Source organism: Alexandromys fortis, unplaced genomic scaffold, assembly GCF_014885135.2.
Source record: "Alexandromys fortis isolate MF-2015 unplaced genomic scaffold, M_Fortis_MF-2015_v1.1 scaffold_96, whole genome shotgun sequence".
Classification (NCBI taxonomy): Eukaryota; Metazoa; Chordata; class Mammalia; order Rodentia; family Cricetidae; genus Alexandromys; species Alexandromys fortis.
Window position 1 is genome coordinate 4004761 of NW_026068053.1, and position 21675 is coordinate 4026435.

The following is a 21675-nucleotide window of genomic DNA, read 5'->3' on the forward strand; positions in this document are numbered from 1 at the left end:
TTACAGATATGCACCACTACTCCCAGCTTAATTGCACTTTTTAACTGAGCCAAATAACCTTTCCAAACCCAATTTAAGATGTCATTAATTGTACACTAATTGTAATTGAGAATTTATAACCGCCAAAAATGTATTACATACTTGACTACATTTTACATTTCATTACTGAGAAGAAAAACTTTAGCATTTGCAGAACATTAAGTAGGTAATTATAAAGGCCAGTGTCATTGGGTTTATGACCTTTTTCTGATGGAAAACAATGGCTGTTGGATAGGACATTATCACACTACTAAGTAGCTACCTGAGAAAGAAAAGTCAGTACCACAAGCAGAATATCTCTTTTGTTTCCCCTGTGAATAAGCAAAAAAGCACAAAAGATTAAATAAAGTCATTTTGGAGGGTTTTATTCTAGGAGAAATGGGTTAGATATTCCATTTTTATTTACTTATTGTGTGTGTATCTATGTGTGTAATGTGGAGGTCAGAGAAGAACCTGCAGGAATCTGTTTGTTCCTTTTACCATGGGGGCCTTGACCCCTGAAGCTATCTATCCAGCTTGAAAACTCTCTTTTTATGCTTTATTTTCCATGCAACCTATTAAAAGAACGCAATAAAATATAACTGCAAAATCACGTTCCCTTAAATTTTAAACATACATATATTACAATTAAGCTATTTGATATTTGATAATTCAGAAGAGGTTCTAGTAGAGCAGAATTTTCTTCCTGCTTAGCAAACCTTTTAGAAAATTGTGAAACCAGAGAAATGATGTCAGAAACAAAACAAAACAAAACAAAACTGTAAGCTAACTAAGTGCTGGGTGGTGGTGGTGCATGCCTTTAATCCCAGCACTCATCAGGCAGAGGCAGGCAGATCTCTGTGAGTTCAAGGCCAGCCTGGTCTACAGAATGAGTTCCAAGAAAGGCTCTAAAAGCTACAGAGAAACCATGTCTCAGAAAAAAAAAAAAAAAAAAAAAAAACCTAGGCAAACTAACAGCCTAATTCAATTAAAATGGAGATTCTGCTATGTACTGCAACATGTATCTTTTTCCCTTATATTTAAAGATATCTGAAACATTTCCATATTTTATTCCTTGTATTTTAATGTCTCAATATTTTAAAACATATTTTTAGAAGATAGAAGACAAAGCTAGAATCAACAAAAATTAGAATAAAAAATGTATAGTGTCAGGACATACAAGCTAGATAGTTCCTTTGGTTTTTTTGTTTTTGTTTTTGTTTTGTTGTTTTGTTGTTTTTTTCTTTTTAGGAAGCCTTTTCCAAATAAAGCCAGACCTAGAAATCCCGACTGTCCTGCTTCTGTCTTTCCAGTATTGGGATCATGGCATGCACGATCACACCCAGCTTGTTATGCCATCTTAAATATGCCCTTAAAAGTGTTTGAACCTGACTGAGTGCCTTCCTTTCCAGGTTGAATGTAATAGCAAGAATCCACTTTTAAACCATCAAGAAGCACACATTAATAGATGTGATATAATTACAGTTTCATTTACTTGATGGCTAAGAAAGAAGTAAAGTGTATGGAAAGAAAACATAAAGATATTCTGAACTACAAGGTAAAACAAATTCTAGATGCAAGGTGCTCATGCCACAGCACAGTAATATCAACTATATTTTTGTTTGAAGACTACTCAAAGAAAAGAACAGGCTCACTGCTTATCAAAGCAATACAAGTGAAATCAAAATGTGAGACAAAAGGGACATTTACTGTGCAAACATTGTAAACAAAATGAGAGTGTTTGGACATCTGAGAGTATGATAGCCATCTTTTATGATTTATGCTATAGAAATCATGCTGGGGGATGTTTAATCACACTGCAAACTTAAATTTGCATTTGTGTTAATTAAATAAAATTAACCTTGAGTCAGGAGTCACTAGTTGACAGAAAGCAATCATAGAACATCAGAGGGTATCCGGGAGGGAAAGCCAGAAGCACCAGAAAGAGTGGGGAGGGGTTTTAAGTGGTGTGGCTTTTTCTGTTTTGGCAGAGTGGAAGGACAGGCTTTTTGGGGGATGCCAAGGAAAATTAAGTCTCTATTTCATTTTTTGTGAGTTGGTGGCCCAAAGAAAAATTCATCTACAAAACCTAATGCATTTTAAATACAGAATTACCTGTCAGTGAGGTGGAAAACAAGGAAAAAGAAATGGTACTTACTCTCTTAGAACTGCGTACCATATTGGCACCGGCAGCAAGCAATACACATAGTAAGTCCAGGGACAGGCTTGGATCAGCAGAAAGCATGCCATTAAAATACCAATAGCTACAAAGCTACATGGCAGAAGACGGTGTGGCTTCTGAAAATGAAACGGAACATTCAAATACATTGAAACCCTTGCTAATTGATAGTTGTTAAGATTTTATAAAGGAAAAAATATTTTCTTCCAAAGTTTGTTCCACTAGATGATTAATTACAATTCTTCCAAAATGAAAATCTATCACTTGAGGGTAATAGCATATCTGAAAAGAAACTGGCTATCCTAGAATGGTTACTGTCAAGTAATTCTCAGCTGCAGACTGGCAATGGTCCTAAAGTTGGTTTGTAAATAACTCATTCAGAACTCTGAACATAGTTGCTCTTAGAAACAATGTTTTTAAATCTTGACTGGGTTCTATGGCAAGCTCAAAAGGACCTATTTATCACTCAAGAAACCGCTCTTCATTTGGAAACAAACTTTCTTTCTACCAAGCTCCAACCTGCCATGCTGTCCATTTGCTTCTCTCTCCCACTGCCTACACCTACACACAGTGGACCCTTCAGTTACGTCTACTGTCCTCAGCCCCACCGAAGGCCTCTTGGTGCTCTGGGCCAGGTGTAAGTGCAAGGGTCAGGGACACCGTCCAAGACCTGGAAACGTTTAAGGGAACATAATAATGCTAAAAACTAGAGTCCTAGGGTCTGAAGCAGTGATTACAAAATGATACAAAGTAATTGAGCTCCTTCAGATGACACTGAGTATGCCTAGAGAGAAGAAAGGAATGGGGGGGGGTGCTCTTTTGTAAATGTAATGAGAATTAAGAGTCTCTTTATAGAAGCACACAAATTTAGGAAGAAAGAAGAAAATATTAAATATGTCACATCTCTTTTTGATGTTTTTCTCTACTGGCATTAAATATTCTGAAGAAAGAATCAAGGATAAGTCAGGATATCAATGTAAAAAAGGCTGAAACAGAGCACTGTAGCTAAGAGCTCAGGTTCAAGTTCATAAACTGGCTATGATATTGTGACGGCGATTGTGGCTGTCAAATTTACACACCTGGGAGGAGGGAACTTCAACTGAGGACCTGCTCGTCAGACTGGCTTGTGAGCATGTCTGCACAGCATTTTCCTGAGTAACAGCTAATGTAGGAGGGATCAGTCCAAAGTACAAAGCTTTCCTTGACAAAGTTTTGTTCTATCCATAATATGAGGACAATAAATGTAAACTAATCATCAATAATAAAAAAATCAGATTCCACAGGGCTTAAAAAAGTAACTAGAACATTATTGCCACATATTAAATGATGGCTATTATTTTTATTTTTATTCTTTTTTGCATTAGTTTCAGCAATTATAGACTTTCTCAATTGGCATCACAAGAAATAAAGATGTAAGAGACACCAGTGGAGGTCCCAAAGCAAAATGATAGGGGATATAAGGTCAAATTCAAATGGATATGGACAAATATGATCTCTAAAAATTGAAAGGGGCTAGACTACAATTGATTGTAAAAGATTATAACTCATACTATTTTGAAATAAATAATATAATAATAAATGAAAGATAAGATACTGATGGAGGAAGGTCATTGGTTAATTAATAAAGAAACTGCTTGACCTGATAGGTTAGAACATAGGTGGGTGGAGTAAACAGAACAGAATGCTGGGAGGAAGAGGAAATGAGGCGGATGCCATGCCGCTCCTCTTCAGGGCAGACACAATGAAGCTCTGACCCAAGATGGATGTAGGCTAGAATCTCCCTGGTGAGTCACCACCTCGTGGTGCTACACACATTAATAGAAATGGACCAAGCAGTGTTTATATGAATACAGTTTGTGTGTTGTTATTTTGGGGCATAAGCTAGTCAGGCGGCTGTGAGCTGGGTGGCAGGAACAAGGCCCGCAGCTCCCTCAACAAGATATAAGAGTGTCTAAAAAACATTTAGACTTTCTAGAGTTGATACAATATGGCAGAATTATCTAAGCCATCAATCTCCCTCCATATTATGAGAATCATAACCAACAAAGTTGCAGTGAGATTAAACTTAACAACATTCATAAAGCAAGCATTCAGGGTAAGGTTTACATGTAAAAGATGGAATGTATATTGCTCTTGCAGAGGACCCAAGTTCAGATACCAGCACCCATTCTAGATGGCTTACAACCACCTATAACTCTAGCTACTGATCTGTTGTCTCTCACATCCATAGGTATCCTCACTCATGTTCAGATATCCTCCTATACACATACATACAGGTAAATAAAAATCATAAGTCTTTAAAAATAAACTCACAACAAGACTTACTTTTTTCCCCATTATCATTATGATGGATTGCCTTTTATTTAAAACATGGCAATTCTTGCAGTATCATATTAGACACGTAACATATTTTAAGGTTGCCATTTGTAGTATGATATGCAGTGACCAATATCATGGAGTGTGGCCATGTGTGTTTCTTACCTACTTTAATAGCAAGAGTTTCCATGGTAAAATCTGACCATCATATTTCTCTGTAGAATACCTAGCCTTGTTCTATACACTCAATTAATAAACAAAAAGAACTATCAACTACGAATTCTTGACACATTAACAGAAGTATCATATCTTCTTTTCTAATGTTCTGAACAGCGAGAGGAGCAGAAACAAGAGTCTCTGGCCTAGACCTCAGTCCCCCACACCCTGTCTGGGAGGCTGTTACCAAGTTAGCTCATTCCCTCAGCTCAGTCTCATCTTTTGTGAACAGCAGTTACAGGGCACAGTTAGAGGCAAAGAAGGCAGAATACATTTCAAGGACTCAGTAGAATTCCTAGATGCATCTCTCCATTACCAAAACATAATCATTTCTGTGTATTTCTCTAATATGTAGAAAATAATTCCCTTTACAGTCAATTTCAAATACAGTGGAATAATTAAAATTACTTGGAAATTATACAAGATGTGTTACAGAACTGTAAAGAATTGAAATTAAGCAATAATGTTCTTCTCCTTACGTTACAGACAAAATATAAAATGATAAAAGTTACCACTAGAAATGTGGTATAATATAATAACGATTATTATTAAAAATATACTAGCAGAATACATTCCTTTCTAGAGGATTTCAACATGGTAATAATCATGAAAGAGAATGAAGTTTAGGAAATGGAGGTTGGATACTCTGCCTGGTAAATGATAGTCAGAAACACACTTTAAGATAGGGAAGTGTTCTAAAGCAGTAAAACCAAGTATGTACTGTTAGAGTCTAGTTAGAGCAGTGCTTCTCAACCTATGGGTCAGAACCCTTTGAGGAGTTAATTATAATGACTCTTTCAAAAAGGTCACTTCAGATAATCAGAAAGCACAATTTGTAACAGTAGTGAAATTACAGTTATGAAGTAGCAAAGAAAAGAATTTTATGGTTGGGAGTCACCACAACATGATGAACTGTATTAAAGGATCACACTTGTTTAGAAGTTTGACCTCTTCCTTTCATTGAAAGCATAGCAGGCTAGACTTGTTTTCTCAAAACAAGGTAAAGAAAAATTCTGGGAATTTATAGTAAGTTGAAAGAGGAATAAAGTCAGGAATATAATAAATATTATGTTAATTTTTTAATATTTATTAATTAATTAATATGTGAATGATGACTTTATTGTTTGCCTAGCTTTCAATATGAAATGATGGTAAATATACTGCTTTCGGTTTTTCTGTTTTTTTTTTTTTTAAGATTTATTTATTTATTATGTATACAACATTCCTTCCACGTGTGCCTGCAGGCTAGAAGAGGACACCCAATCTTATTATAGATGGCTGTGAACCACCATGTGGTTGCTGGGGATTGAACTCAGGACCTCTGGAAGAGCAGCCAGTGCTCTTAACCGCTGAGCCATCTCTCCAGCCCCGGTTTTTCTGGTTTTTGAGACAGGGTTTCGTGTGTGGCCCACACTGTCCTGGAATTTGCTGTGTAGAAGAAGATGACCTTGAACTTAGAAATCCACCTGCCCCTGTCTCCTGAGCACTGTGATGAAGGGTGTGTGCCACCATGCCTGGCTTGGAGTAGTTTTTGTTTTTTATGATTTATTTATTAAGGTGCATGGGTATATGCATGCATGAATTTATGTGTCACTTGTAATCAGATGCCCAGGGACACCAGGGTCCATCAGAATCCCTGGAACTGAAGTTACAGGTCATTGTGCGCCACACGATATGAAATCTAGGAACCAAAGTCAGGTCCTCAGCAAGAGCAGTAAGCACTTTCCACCTCCGAGCATTTCTCTGAGCCCTGAAGCAGCTCCTAATGACTTCTCTAGAAGGATGCGGAACACTTACTATGAGCAGTGTGACCAATGCACGATAAAACAGATGCAACAGAAAACATAGCCAAAACAAAAGAAAGCAAAGGACAGACACATCAGTTCACTTACTCTTCACTTACATATTCTATGAACTCACTATACATGATTTGATTCAGTTTCTTAATCCTTATTCCTGGTGACTTTGATACTGTCATCTGAACCTTTGTTACATTGTCCAGACTTACCTTAACTTCCGTCCTAGCACTCCTTGTGAGATTAGAATGAGACTTGAGGATTAACAAAGAAGCATAAGACATCCATCCCACAAAACCAACAGCAACACTGATGCCCAGAAAGAATCTGTCGTAAGTGTGATAATAGGACAATCCTTTCAATGCGAGATCAATCAGCTCCTCGCAGAGGGAGACCTAGGGGGACAAAACATAAGTAGAAGTTGCAGTGAAACAATAGAAGTCAAGTTGCCCTAACCCAGGAAAACTGGCGTTCCACAGAATCAAACGACTAAGCGTGAGTAACTACAGATGGGAGGATTAGGAAAGGATTTCAACTGTGAGGTTCTTGTTGCAAAACATGAAAGAAAAAAGTCTCAAAATAAAACAGATTTTTCAATTTGGTAAAATAGGGCATTTTAATGGAAACTGTCTGTAATCTATACTGTCTTTGAAAGCATTCATTGTGCAGAAATGGTTCTCAGATGACACATACAGGAAACGAAGGTCTTTAGCATTAGACCAAGTAAAGGAAATGCATATGTGTATACACATGTGTAAACATGTGTGCATATGCATTATATTTTACTTTCATATCATATTATGCAAATCTACTGTAAAATATCACCAAAATTACAAAATGTTAGAAAAGAACAATAGTTCAGTGAACTGGGTGTGTAGTTTAGTGGCAGAGTGGTTGCCTAGCATATGAGAAGCCCCGGGTTCAAATACTACCAAAGGAAGTCTAAAATTTTAAATTATAATTAAAAAATTATAAAATAGCAGGAAGTAGCCTGGAAAACTACCCCCACATTCCCCAAAAATAGAATATGGATATTTGTCTTTGTTTGGAGTGTTGGTTACTAATTGTTATGGATAATAGTCAGGAAGAAAGCTAAACAAAGGAGATTAGATTTAGCGCCTCTGTTTTGAAAAAGGAGGGTGGCACATGCCTTTAATCCCAGCTCTTGGGGTGTCAGAGACAGGAGAATCTCTGTGAGTTTCAGGCTACTCTGGTCTATAAAAGCTAGTACCAGGACAGGCTCCAGAGTTACAAAGAAACCCTGTCTCAAAAAAAAAAAAAAAAAAAAACAAAAAACAAAACCAAAAAGTGATATGTGTGTGTATGTGTATACCTTTTGTCAGAATATTAATGGTCATATAGGGTACCAACAAATCTGACAAAAAGGCTTAATCTAGTTTTCTCTACACGATTTTGGGGTTGTGTCTCTGTCAGATAAGCAGGAATTAAGTTTTTGTATTATGGATGTACTTAACAAGTGTGTTCCTTTAACCTCTCCATGATCTGTTGCATATGGCATTTAAAATGTTTTAAGTTTTCTACACTGAACCATGAACATTCCTAACAGCGACCTCTGAAGTCTCCAAAAGTTTATTGGGCCCCACAACAATGAATGCACCTGGATTGTGGTAACACATCTCAGTTGACTAATAGAACCCAAAGATAAGCTTTGGACTACCAACTGCTCAGGACAATTTCAAGGTTAGCTATGATGGTTCAGGCTCACGACTATACCAGCCCTACACTTTCCCATTCCACAGAGACTGTCAACAAATGACACAGCGAGCTCTCCCAGTATTGCAATTGTATCAGGGTTATCTAGATATGCTGTCAGCCCCCAGACCTAGAGAACACAACAGCCACATTCCCCAGTGCTGCGGTAGATGGTGTTCGGTCATTCGGTTATGGATATTCTCAATTGGGGTTGGTTACAGTTGTTATTAGTAATGGTCAGGGAAAAAAAAAAGCTGAACAAAGGACACTAGATTCAGGGATCTCATTCTGAAAAGAAAAAAGAGGGATATAGAAATGATATGGTAGGGCTGGGGAGATGGCTCAGTGGTTAAGAGCATTGCCTGCTCTTCCAAAGGTCCTGAGTTCAATTCCCAGCAACCACATGGTGGCTCACAACCATCTGTAATGAGGTCTGGTGCCCTCTTCTGGCCTTCAGGCATATACACAGACAGAATATTGTACACATAATAAATAAATAAATATTTTTTAAAAAAAGAAATGATACGGTAGATTAATGAATCTACTCTTAATCGAAAAAATCAACTACTACTCTTAAATATTTTATGTTGGTACAGATTTTTATATAATGATATAAATTTGAGATTATTTTTGTTATACTGTATATATGTTTCTACTCTTGTTTAAGATATTTTGTATATTGATACAAATTTAAGGCTATATTTGTTAGAACATACTGAACATACAATTCTGCTCTGGCTTAAGATATTGTATCTATGCAGCTCATTTAACAATGTAATATAAATTTCTAGTTCTTGAAAGTTATTATTACAAACTATTTAGGATAAAAAAATGCAGGTTAGTAGTTAGTCACCTATTACAGTCAAACTTATAGGCATGTCATGTTTTCAAGGTCAAACAAATATATTTTAAATAGATAGGTAGTCTTCAAATACTTGAGAGGTCTTCAGAATATGGAAACATTTAAGATGTTTTAATAACAGATTTTTATAGCAGTGAGACATGTCTCTTCCTGGCAGCACCAATCTACTTCAAAGAAGATAATGGGAATCAAAGAAATTCCATATGGAGTTTACTTTCTTTGTGGCAAAGTAAGCTACCAGGCAAGAAACTGTCCTTGCCTTGACTGCTGATAGAATGCTGTCCAAACTGGGCAAGCAGGACACAAAAGAAAGTGACTACAGAACTTTGCCAAGACAAGGTGAGACAGACAGTCCTTCAAAATTCCTGCTTCACAGAAATGTCTTTCAAATGTTCTAGGCCTGTAACAGGCCAAAGATGGATTCCCCAACATTACAGAGGAACTGTGGATGACTGTTCCAGCAGTCAGCTGTTTCTGTCATTTCTTAGCTTTGGAAGTTGTTTGCTCTGCTCAGGTAATATTTTTCCTTCTCAGGTCTCTAATGGAGTTGAATACTAGATAGTTATAGCTATAGTTTTCTTTGTTACCAATTTCTGAAAATAAACTCACAAAAGAGGTGTTAAGTTTATAAAGTTGAAAGATATAGAAAAAAGGTTTTGGGTTGGTAATGCAAGTTAGGATACAATGTGAATTAGGTAAAAAAAAATTTGGACTCACCAAAATAGGATAGATAAAGGAGTACTTTCTCTGAAATTGTCAAATGCAAATGTACTAGACATTGTTAATGTAATTCTTACCTGTATGTAGTTGAATATAGTTATCATACTTATTATATATAGTTTTACTATGTTACTTAAAACCTTTTTATTTAGACAAAAAGGGGAAATGTGTGGTGTTTGATTGCATTCTGACAATAAAGTTTGCTCTGAGTTGCTGTAGGATAATGTTTTTGTACTCTGTAAAGAGTTGTCACTTCTATTGGATTAATAAAACACCAATTAGCCAGTAACCAGGCAAGAAGTATAGGCAGGTTGACCAGACTAGGAGAATTCTGGGAAGAGGAAAGGTTCAGTCTGCAGTCATCACCCAGACACAGAAGAAGCAAGACAAGAATGCCTCACAGATAAAAGGTACTAAGCCAAGTGGCTAACACAGACAAGAATTATGGGTTAATGTAAGTTACAAAAGTTAATAAGAAGCCCGAGCTAATATGCCAACCAGTTTATAATTAAGGTAGACCTCTGTGTATTTCTTTGGGACTGAATGGCTGCAGGACCAGAGGAAAGGCTCAGTCTGCAGTCACCAGCCAGATGGAAAGTAAGCAAGATGAGAATACCTTATTGAGTAAGGTACGAAGCCACAAGGCTAAACACAGATAAAAATTATGGGTTAATTTAAGGTGTAAGATTTAGCTAATAATAAGCCTGAGCTAACAGGTAAACCAGTTTATAGTTAATATAAACCTCTGTGTGTTTTGTTGGGACTGAATGGCTATGGGACCGGGCAGGACAGAAACTTCCATCTACATTGAGTCAGAGGACAGAGTTAACCACTAGTTTACCAAAATTAACCATAGAGGTCTTGGATTGGGGACAAATAGGAGACAAGAAGTTCTTGATGGAGGAATGGAAGAAAAAGAAAATCACTGGTGGCTTCTACACTTCTCTGATCATTCAGGTTCTCACCCTGATATATGACACCCGATTCTTTATTGATAGAAAATAATTAGATAAATGCTTCAGTGTGATACTGTAAGTGGCAAATGTGGTGCTCTGCACCCTCATAAGAGGATGATGGTTACTTGAAATTTGTTTTTTCATTGGAAAAAAACAAACAACAAGCAAACAAAAACAGCAATACAGCTCCTTTCTAAAGCCAAAGTAGAAACCTGCAGTCATAGACTGCCTGAAATAAGAAGCATGTCTAAGGCTAAAGGCTCCTCAGGAAATCTCCAGTCTGCCTGATGTTCTCCCTACATATAGTTTACCCTGCCCTGACCACAAGTGCTCATATACTTACTACTTCATCAAATTTTTCTTGTTTTATATAAGACCTTGCTTTTCTTAAAATATCCAGCTGCTGAGAATCAGAGAGCAACCTATAGAAGGAAAAATGGTTTTAGTGTTTTCTCATTTGGTTTCTATCATTTCATGATTTTTATTCTTATTTGAAAATAAGATAGTAAAAATTGATAAAACAAAATAAAACCAAATAAAAATGGAAAGGAAAGAAAACATTAGGTTAAAGCGTATAGTTGCTAGCTATCTGAACACCTCCAAGAAAAAGATTACATAATCCCAAATATCCTTTTATTTTTAAATTTTTTTGGTAGTGCTAGGAATCAAACAGAAAGCCTTAGATATGATAAGCAATAGCCCCGCTGATGAGTTATATTCCCATCCCTTACACAAAGCTTTAAACACTAAGTCCATTTAAGAAAACTATATAAATCATCATTAAGGCCATAACAAAGAAATTCTTACTAAGTCAAGGTAATTACTAGACTACTGAGTTCCATCACTAAGCCTTCCTATGTGTATACTTACTAGTCACAAAGATAGGGTAGCATGGTAACTCATCAAGTGTGCTTTTTATACCTTATCAAAACAGGGGCTAAGAATCCATATTAAACCAGGAGAGTCTAACCAACAAAAGGAGTTAATGAATAATTTGAACCTATTCAGCATTCTTGAACTACAATGAATTCAGAGAAACAATACAGAATAGAGAATAACTCAAAGCTATATAAGCCCAAAGGCATTATTAACATTATAAAGAAAGCAACAAATATCATCAGAACAATCACCTTCATAAAATGAATAAGTATGTCTAAACGAAAACTTGAATACATATTGCTGAACGAAGTCTCCGTTCCTAACATGAGTATAATCAAATCTTGACAATGCATAAAGTTACTGAAGGCACTGAAAGTTGCATGACGTATGACAACGACTAGGACAACTGTATATGGTCAACACACCATAATCATTTGTCTTGTTTCTAGTTAGTGATTTCCCAACTCTGATGAGACTTAACTCTGATGAGAAGTAAATCTTTTAAGTAATTTGGGTGGGATAGTCTGAAGTTCATTTTAGAACTTGAGACTCTTTTTTAGAAAATACACATAATTTCAAACCTTGCATGTTTTTCCAAAAATATTCATGAACCACAGAAGACTACCCACAAAATTTCTTGAAATCTACAGGAATCATGATTAAGAATTGGGTTGAGGGGCTGAAGAGATGACTTAGGGTTAAGAGACTTGCTGCTCTTCCAGAGGACCTGAGTTCGGTTCCCAGCATCCATGTTAAGTGGCTTGCAACTACCTGTAACTGCAATTCTGGGAATCGAATGTTCTGGCCTCCACAGGCACTGAACTCACATACACACATAAACATACACACACACTCATACATGCACACACACACACACACACACCCCGACACATAATTAAAACTAATACAAATAAACTTAAAAGAAAAAACAATCTGTTCTGATTCTAAGATCTCTCAGCTCATTCAACTGAAAAGAACCCAATCAAGGGCTCTTATGTCTGATTGCAGAAGAACCCACCATCCTCTCATCCTCACCCTCCACAGAATTTAATTTGTAAAGAAAAGGTGTCACAGGCAGGAATAGAAAGAAAGTAAAAAATGTTACTTCAAAATGTCATTTTGGTCCATTTTCCTATGCTTTTGAATACCAAACATTTGGAATGTTTTCCTGGAAGCCTTGAATTACTGAGCCAAGAGCGCAGGCAGTACTGATTTGCCAAATAAAAGCCTTATAGCTGACCTCTTCTTCATTGCTCTGATCTACTCTGATGGTAAACACTTGGTGTAGGAGGTCCTTCTGTATTTGTGTTGCTTTCATTGGTTAATAAACTGCTTTGGGCCTGGTGATAGGGCAGAACTTAGGAAGGCAGAGAAGACAGAACTGAGTGCTGGGAGGAAGAAAGCATCGAGAGAGAATGGCCATGCAGCTGCCAGGTCAGACATGCTGCATCTTTCCAGGTAAGCCATGACATCGTGGTGAACACAGATTATTAGAAACAGGTTAAATCAAGATGTGAGAGTTAGCCAACAGGAGGCTAGAGCTAATGGGCTAAGCAGTAATTTAATTAATACAATTTCTGTGTGGTTATTTCATGTGTAAGCTAGCCGGGCGGCCAGGACCAAAAGCAGGCCCTCTTTCCTTCAACAAATCCTGACTGCCTCCACCAACTTCCTCACAATTAATATGGCTTCTTTGATCGACTTCTTCAATTATAAGCTCTAAGCTCCCTACACTACTTCTACTCCTCTTAATTATTCATGATTCCAGACACACACACACACGCACACGCACGCGTGCACACGCACGCACACACACGCGCGCACGCACACACACACCATTTTTCACCTATCATCTGTCTTGCACTTACATCTGAGTTCTTGTCCATAAAGATCTTTATGCTCTCTAAAATCAGATCTTTAAGGCCCATTCCAAACCTTTCCTCACACCACTACCACTTTACTGTGGGTTAATAACCAGTTTATTCACATTCAGTTACATCTTAACCTCATGTGGATCAAGATAGTGTCTTATACGTCCATTAAACTTCACCATGATACTTAGCAAAGCACTAAGCACACAGAATGAATCAACAAATCTTAATGGGTAAGATTAAATTCTATCAAAGAGCCTGTTGTAGTAAGTAGCACATGCCTTTAGCTCTCAGGTTGGGACCATCCTGAGCTTCACATCCGGGATCAGACACGACTGAGTCACAGAGCGAGACTCGGGCATGTTTGTTTGGTTTGTTTAGCTTTGTTTATAAAGCTATTAAAATGCTGTAGGCCTTTAAGTAGGAAAAAAATGAAAGAATGGTATAGTTATACTGTCATTCTAAAAAGACTTAGGATCTGATAAATTAAGTTAACAAAGAAGAAAATTAAAAAGATTGAGAGAAACATTTTGAAGAAGTATCTGCGGTTCATTACACAGATATGTGTATGTGTAAGTATGTGAGGGACACTTGAGTAAAGATGTAGGAGTAAGGAAGGACAACATATGTTTAGAAATATCAAAAGTGTGTGGCATGCTCAAGCTATGGTTTATCTGGATGGTCAGCATGTAGAGCTACCTGAGACTGCAGTTTTCAACCTGTGGGTCATGATCCCTTTGGGGGGGGGTGCATATAAGATACCTTTTATATCAATATTTATAATTCATAACTAGCAAAATTACAGTTATGATGTAACAGCAAAATAATTTTATGGTTGGGAGTCACTACAATGTGAATACTATAGAGTTCCAGCATTAGGAAGACTGAGTACCACTGATCTAAGACATAAAATCTAGTGTCCCCAAAGAGTATTAACTGAGGGTGAAGGTCTTCCCTCAAAGTGAATGGTGCCTTCCAATGTATGTCAGGGACATAAAGAAAGGAAGCAATGTCACCTGCCTTGCTTTTCATTTCTCAGGAAGCATGGCTACTGCCATTGCCACTGCTGTCCTCGGCTCAGTCAAGGCCAGCTCCTACCACATGCCAGTAACTCTCCAGAGATTCTAAGCTTCCTTAGAGACGGGACTGGAAATGCTGAGACCTACAGTTTCATGGACCAAGCAGATAAGGGGTATCTTTGCCCCTCCACTGATGAGACTCTCCAGCCCACATTCTGTAAACCAGTTTATCAAATCCTGTTTAATAGTCTATGTGTTCTCTAGAGGAACAGAACCTATATACTATAGAACAGAACCTAATATACTATAGGATTCATTGAAATAATATTCTACATATATGCCATATATGGAAAGGCATAACAAGCTACAACTTTCCTTAGAAAAAATTACTAAGATTGGAACACTAGGCAGAAAAGGAGACATTTTTATCTTTGGTTCTATAATTTGAAATGTGTGCATATGCTATTTTTCTCCTTAACATTTTACTAACAAGGTTAAATAAAATCCTTAAAATGATGAATTTAACCATAGCTTCAGGCTGTCAGTGAATTTTAGAATATCAGTATAGCCACCAGAAACAAGAAAGTGTGGTACATCTTAAATTAAATTAAAATTCAGTTTATAAGCGCAAAGACAATCAAGGGCTAAGAGCCTAGAGAGATGGAAAGCAAAGAAAAAGAGAACTTTCTACAAGTGTAAGTCTTATGAAAACATTTCTATTTTGGGGACAAGGCAAGAAGCTGAGCGTTTAAAGTACAAATACTGCCAAACATAAAGCAAAATCTGTGGGGACGTCAGCAATCATATGAGACCAGAGAGGTAAAAATTAAACCTGTGGGGACGTCAGCAATCCTGAGACCAGAGAGATGAAAATTAAACTCTGTGGCTGCAAATGTCGCCTGGATATGTTTAATTGTGGATTATTTAAAAGAGAACTAGAATGACTTTTTTTTTAGATTTTATTATTTGTATGTATTTATGTTTGTATATATGTATAAATAATATATTTATATTATATATATTTATTATTTTATTATATTATTTATATTATATATAGTATATATACTATACTAATATATATATATGAGTTTTGTAATTTGTATTATGTATGGGAGTTTGGCCAGCATGTATGTATGTTCACCATATGTGTAGTGCCCACACAGGCCAGCAGACGGTGTCAGATCTCCTGGAAGCAGGGTTGCACATAGTTGTGAGCTGCCACTGGGAAATGAACCCAGCTGCTATGGAAAAGCAACCAGTGCTCTCAATGCCTGAGCCATTTCTCCAGACCCAAGAAAGACTTAGGCTATACTATCCTAAAACAAATTCTGAGGTACAATTTCAAGAAAAGAAAAAAAAAAAGGAAAACAGGAGCTTTCATAAGAAACACTACATACCACACCACAGGAGATGACACAATCTGAAAAACTCATTTTTAAAAAAGGGAGGGGGCAAAGGTTCTGGTGACAGAGAGGGACAAGGAGGGCCATTTGTGGAAACAGGAAAGAGGTTACTTTTTAAATATTTATTTATATTTATTTATTATGTATCAATATCCTGTCTGTGTGTATGTCTGCAGGCCAGAAGAGGGCACCAGACCTCATTACAGATGGCTGTGAGCCACCATGTGGTTGCTGGGAATTGAACTCGGAACCTTTGGAAGAGCAGGCAGTGCTCTTAACCACTGAGCCATCTCTCCAGCCCCCAGGAAAGAAGTTACTTAAGAGCAAGGTCCATAAGAACGCCACCAGTGCTAGGATGCACACAGGGTGAGAACCGACTCACAGGAGTCGCTGGGAGGAAAGCTACAGATAAGAACCCAAACTCACAAGCAGGGCTGCCCACAGGTCATGGTAACCTGGAGTTGGAACACAGCCTCTAGTCAGCCATCACTCTTTATGCCTCCCCGAATATGAAGCCTCCTGAACCCAGGGTTTCTAAACCCAGGCTTACCCAAAAAAAGACAGTAAAACCAAACTCACAAATGGCATCATGGCTGGTACTATATTCAGTGTGCAAAAACTAATCAAGCAATGGCTTTATTCTTATGGTTTGGAGAAGTGTACCTCCCCTGAAAGGCTACTGTGGTAAAGATTTGGTTGCAATATGGCATATCTATGAAGAAGTGACTGAATCTTGAGGGTACTAACTTCATCACTGCCACTCATAAGTTCATAAATGAATAGGCAACTTGGAGGTGAAGCCTAGTGAGACAAAGCAGGTCACTAGAATTACGTATTTGAAAGATATTTGTCCTGAGCTCCTTAGTCATTCTCATGCTTAAATATTCTCATTCTTTCTCTCTCCCTCTCCTTCCCTCCTGGTCACCAAGAAATAACATCTTTGCTCGACCATACAAGCAGTTCATGAGCTGAACCCTCTAACATAGCAAGCCTTTCCATTGTTTCTCTAGTAATTCAACACCATGACAAGAAGGCTGGCGGACACAGGAACTGAGGTCAAGGACAGAGGAAATGGGAGTCTTATCCTTCAGAGGGGAACTACTATAGCTATTATTTTGAGTTAACAAAGCTACGAGTTGTATACTTTTCTTGGCACATATTAACTTATTTTACAATTTTAACAACTTTCAAACATGTACGATAGAGGAAGGAGTATTCATGGAAGGAAAGCGATGGAAAGATTCTCTGTGTGACACACTACATGTTGGGGCTGACTCAACACAGGTCTCCTGCTCTTATGACCTCAGAGTCAGCTCTTCTACCTGCCTCAGGCATTGAAGAGGGGCGGGGAGAAGGAGGCGACTCTCCCTCAGCTATGCCGCCATGTGACAGATGAGAAATGGGGACAGCTCTCCCCATTGCGTTGGTGCTGACACACCACACCTCCACCCATCAGGGTCAGTTCCACTGTGATGCCCAGGCGAGGTACAGGGTTCACTTTACCAAGTGCTGCAGCTGGTAAGGGGAAGGGCAATCTTCCTTGGTGGGAACCCCTGCTGTGCTTTGTTTTGTATTGGTTAATAAAGAAACTTCTTTGCCCTAACAAGGTAGAACTTAGGTAGGCGGAGAAGACAGAACTGATTGCTGGGAGGAAGAAAGCAGAGTCAGAGGGACACCATGGAGCCACTAGAATCAGACATGCCGAATCTTTCCTGGTAAGCCTCTGCCACATGGTGATACATAGATTAATAGAAATGGGCTAAACTAAGGTGTAAGAGTTAGCCAATAAGATGTTAGAGTTAATAGGCCAAACAGTGATATAATGAACACAGTTTCTGTGTGGATATTTTGGGGCTAAGCTAGCTGGGCAGCAGAGATGAACAAGCGGTCCTCTCCCTTGCAACAAATGGCGCCAACAAGATGGACTAAATCCACTTAAAAACCTGAAAGAGCTTAATTTTAAACAAACAAACAAACAAAATACAAGGTTTAACACAGCTCTCTGCTGTTTGCTGGTGGCATGCCACAGCTCCTTTAAGAAAGTTTTTCCTGACTCAGCCATGGCAAAAGAAAAAAAGAAAGCCGAGCAGTTTTAAAATGCCAGCTTTCTGGGCTATGCTACTAGCGCGACCTCTGGCTCTTGCGGGAGGCAGAGCATTTGGATGGGGTTTGTGAGTAAAGTGCTATGGCTTGCTTGAAACATGGACTCTGTGTGCCTGGAAGTGGGAAGGTGTGTGCTGCTCAGAAGCACAAGCAGCTCAGAGGCACAAGTGGCTCTGCCATGCTGGACTGAGCAGATTTCTGAGCAGGAACTACTGTATTCATCATAGTAAAAGCTCAGCTTAAGTGTTAGACTGGGCAGGAAAATAGGTGCTATCGTATTACCCCTACTAATGGCGCAACTTAAGTTTTTTTTTGTTTGTTTGTTTGTTTTGGGAGTCAGGGTTTCTCTGAAGCTTTGGAGCCTGTCCTGGAACTAGCTCTTGTAGACCAGGCTGGCCTCGAACTCACAGAGATCCGCCTGCCTCTGCCTCCAAAGTGCTGGGACTAAAGGCGTGCGTCACCACCGCCCGGCCGCAACTTAAATTTTTAAGAAGCTCTTAACATTGTAAGAAGTGTTCCTGGACAGTAAAGAATTACAGATTCGCAAAAGGACAGATTCTGACATAAACAGCCTCTAACTGGGTCACAGTGTTGGATAAATGTATGTAGGCTTGGGAGAGAAGGGAAAGAGGTTAGAGTATAAAATAAAGGTAATGAGGCCACATGGATATCTGTGCTGCTGCTGAAGGTCATGCCCATGTGTGTGGTCCTACTGCACAGACGGCTGTGTTGATGTCTGTGGTTTCTGTTACCACAAAAGGACACGCAGATATCAATGGTCTGTGTGCTGCCACCTGAAGCCATGTTGATGGCAGGGGGCTGTGCTGTAAATGGAGGCCATACTGATGTTCATGAACCATGCTGCTGCCAAAGGCCATGTCTGAGTCCATGGTCCTACTGAAGCTGGGGGCTGTACTGATGTATGACTGAGGGCCATGCGGATGTCCATGGGCAATGCTGCCAATGGGGACCATGCTGATGTGAGTGGCTGTGCTGTCTGTCCCTGAGGGCCATGATGGAGAGACCATGTGGATATCCGTGGTCGGTGCTGTTACCATATAAAAGTCTAAGGAGAGACAGCTTTTGGGGTTCAGCCCCAAGACACTCTTCAGGGTTCAGAATGAAGGCAACTGCAGCAAAAAGGGCTTTTTCTGAGAGTGAACGAACTCTCTCACACAAGCTTTTCGGAATCTCTTTAATGGTCTGCTTCTATTCTAGTTCTCCTGCCCTGCTACTAAATCCTCCTAGCTGCTGCTTCTAGCTCCTTCTTCCCTACCTAAAAACACTTCTCCTTACAGAAGCCTTGAGGCAATAAAAAAAATTACAGGAGTTGCCTCTCATTGCTCAAAAGCACATTCTTAGAATAAGTGTTGCCATGGCAACACAAGGTTCCAAGGTTCCAGGAGTGAGACCATGACCTGATTTGGTGGGGGGGGGGGAGCAGAGTCCCAGTGACAAACCTTGAGACACAGACTACAAGCAAAGAACTGAAGAGCTGATGTGCTTTTCTTTGGGTGCTTTGTGTTGCGACTTTGCCCTTGTGTGGAGCTGTAAGGTTTTAACCTTGTGACCTAGTTACAGAAAGCCTTCAGTCTAGTTTGGATGTGCTCTGAGGTAAAGGTGAGCTAACTGTGTGCAGTTAGTCTGAACAAAAGGACAAAGCAAGCTTTTAAGTGTTTTCAATTCTTGTGGGACAAATAGATCTAATAATAAAGCATATCCCAGTATATGTTCTACATATGAAAAATATAAAGATGAGGGGCTGGAAAGATGGCTCAGAGGTTAAGAGCATTGACTGCTCTTCCAAAGGTCCTGAGTTCAATTCCCGGCAACCACATGGTGGCTCACAACCATTTGTAATGAAGTCTGGTGCACTCTTCTGGCCTGCAGACATACACACAGACAGAATATTGTATACATAATAAATAAATATTAAAAATAAACTATAAAGATGAAAGAAAAGTCATCTTCTGAGCACCAACAGATATATGTGCCCTTAATATTGAGATGTAATCATGAGATTACATACACACATTACACGAAAATGCATGTGGAGATATCATAGCTGTTAATTGCACAAGCAAAATTACAGATGGAAGCAGTGGTTTTCAGAGTTACTGGTCCACAAGCCTTGTTGACGGGCTGCCCCATCAGGGAATACTTCCTCTGGTGGGTCAACACCTGAACTACCCATTGCTAGGAGCTGTAATTGCGTCAAGGCTCCCAACAGCTCATGAGAACCACTCCTGACAGAAGTGCACAACCCGTGTTCCTGTTGAAAGTGACGTGCAAGGAAGCTACTTCTGCAGCGGTACTGGTGACTGCAGTCTCAAAGCTGAAAGACAGAGACACAGACGGCTTCTGTGACAGCCCTGTCTCCCCTGCACCATAAACAGTGCCAGCCTAGACAGAAACTCATCAGGGAGCACTCTAAAAGTGTGGTAAGGGTGCTGAAGCAGAGCTCTCCATGACTGAAGGCTTCTGCGAGGCTGCAGGTAATGAAGGGCCACGCTCCAGTACGGGCAACAAAAATTGGACTTGTCTTCTCTTTCTTCTTCTCCTCCTATTGTTTTTCTTTTGAGATGGGGGTTTCTCAGTGTAGCCCTGGCTGTATCTGAACTCAGAGATCCACCTACCTCTGCCTCAAAAGTGCTGGGATTAAAGGAGTGTGCCATAATTGCTCAGTCGCCTTCTTCTTTGTTGGAAGAGGCCATAAGGATGGGGTATAGGCATTGGAGAACTGGGAAGATTAGGGTTTGTGATATGAAATTCCCAAATAATAAAAATATTTTTAAAAGATGGACTTCAGTTTTAGAGAGGAAACAGTGTAGCTCGTAAATGGTTAGTAAAGCATATTGGTGATGCAAAGAAAGGCTCCTCAAAAACAGTGTATAAATGTAACCTGAGTGAGGAATTTCCACATTTATGAGCCCAAGAAAGCAAATATATAAAAAGAAAGTAATACCATGTTAGAGAAAAACACATTGAATTTTTTAAATAAAATTTATATTTTTAAATTTTTCACGATGAATTTCAAAAGGAGAAAAAGGCATTCAAATGCTTATTCTTCTGGGGCAGGTGTACAGCCTTTTCCAGATCCACTGCCCAACACAGCCTCTTATGAGAAGCCTAAGTTTTCCTTCCCATTTCCCTTCAGATTTTGTTTTGAGACAGGCTTATCCTGTGTGTGCCAGGCTGACCTTGGACTGACACAAAGTTTCCTGCTCAGGCCCAGGGCTGGATCACAAATCCACACACACCCAGAAAAAGTGAGCCCTGGGGACACAAGGTGTCTCTCCTCTTCTGAGGGCAGTATAGGAAAGGTTTCAAATTTCTCTTAATCATGCAGCGCCACCTGCTGGTCACACCTTGGCATATACTCAGCATTCACAATACCCAATTTTAGCCTGTAGATTTTATTCTATTTGTCAAAAGAAATGTTTCATAACTTTTATTCTTCCCCCCCAAGAGTTATTTGTAACTCAGTATGAAACTATTTATTTAGTATAAAACAGAATATGCAATTATAGTAAAAACTAACTGAACTCTTTAAAATATCTAAAATATACGTAAGACCTCAGCAATCTTATTTTTTGTTTTAAAGCTCTGCTATTCTGCTACCTT

At 38.8% G+C, this 21675-nt stretch overlaps 1 protein-coding gene across 1 annotated transcript in view; it reads right to left on the bottom strand.

Annotated features, from left to right (window-relative positions):
- The window catches only part of Pign (phosphatidylinositol glycan anchor biosynthesis class N), a 102753-nt gene that overhangs the window by 51296 nt on the left and 29782 nt on the right, over positions 1 to 21675 (bottom strand). The window contains exons 15-17 of the mRNA XM_050119773.1: positions 11120 to 11198; positions 6738 to 6920; positions 2177 to 2316 (exon numbers count right to left, since the gene is read on the bottom strand). Of these exons, the coding sequence (XP_049975730.1) occupies positions 2177 to 2316; positions 6738 to 6920; positions 11120 to 11198 (402 nt within the window). The remainder of the gene's footprint in view (positions 1 to 2176; positions 2317 to 6737; positions 6921 to 11119; positions 11199 to 21675) is intronic.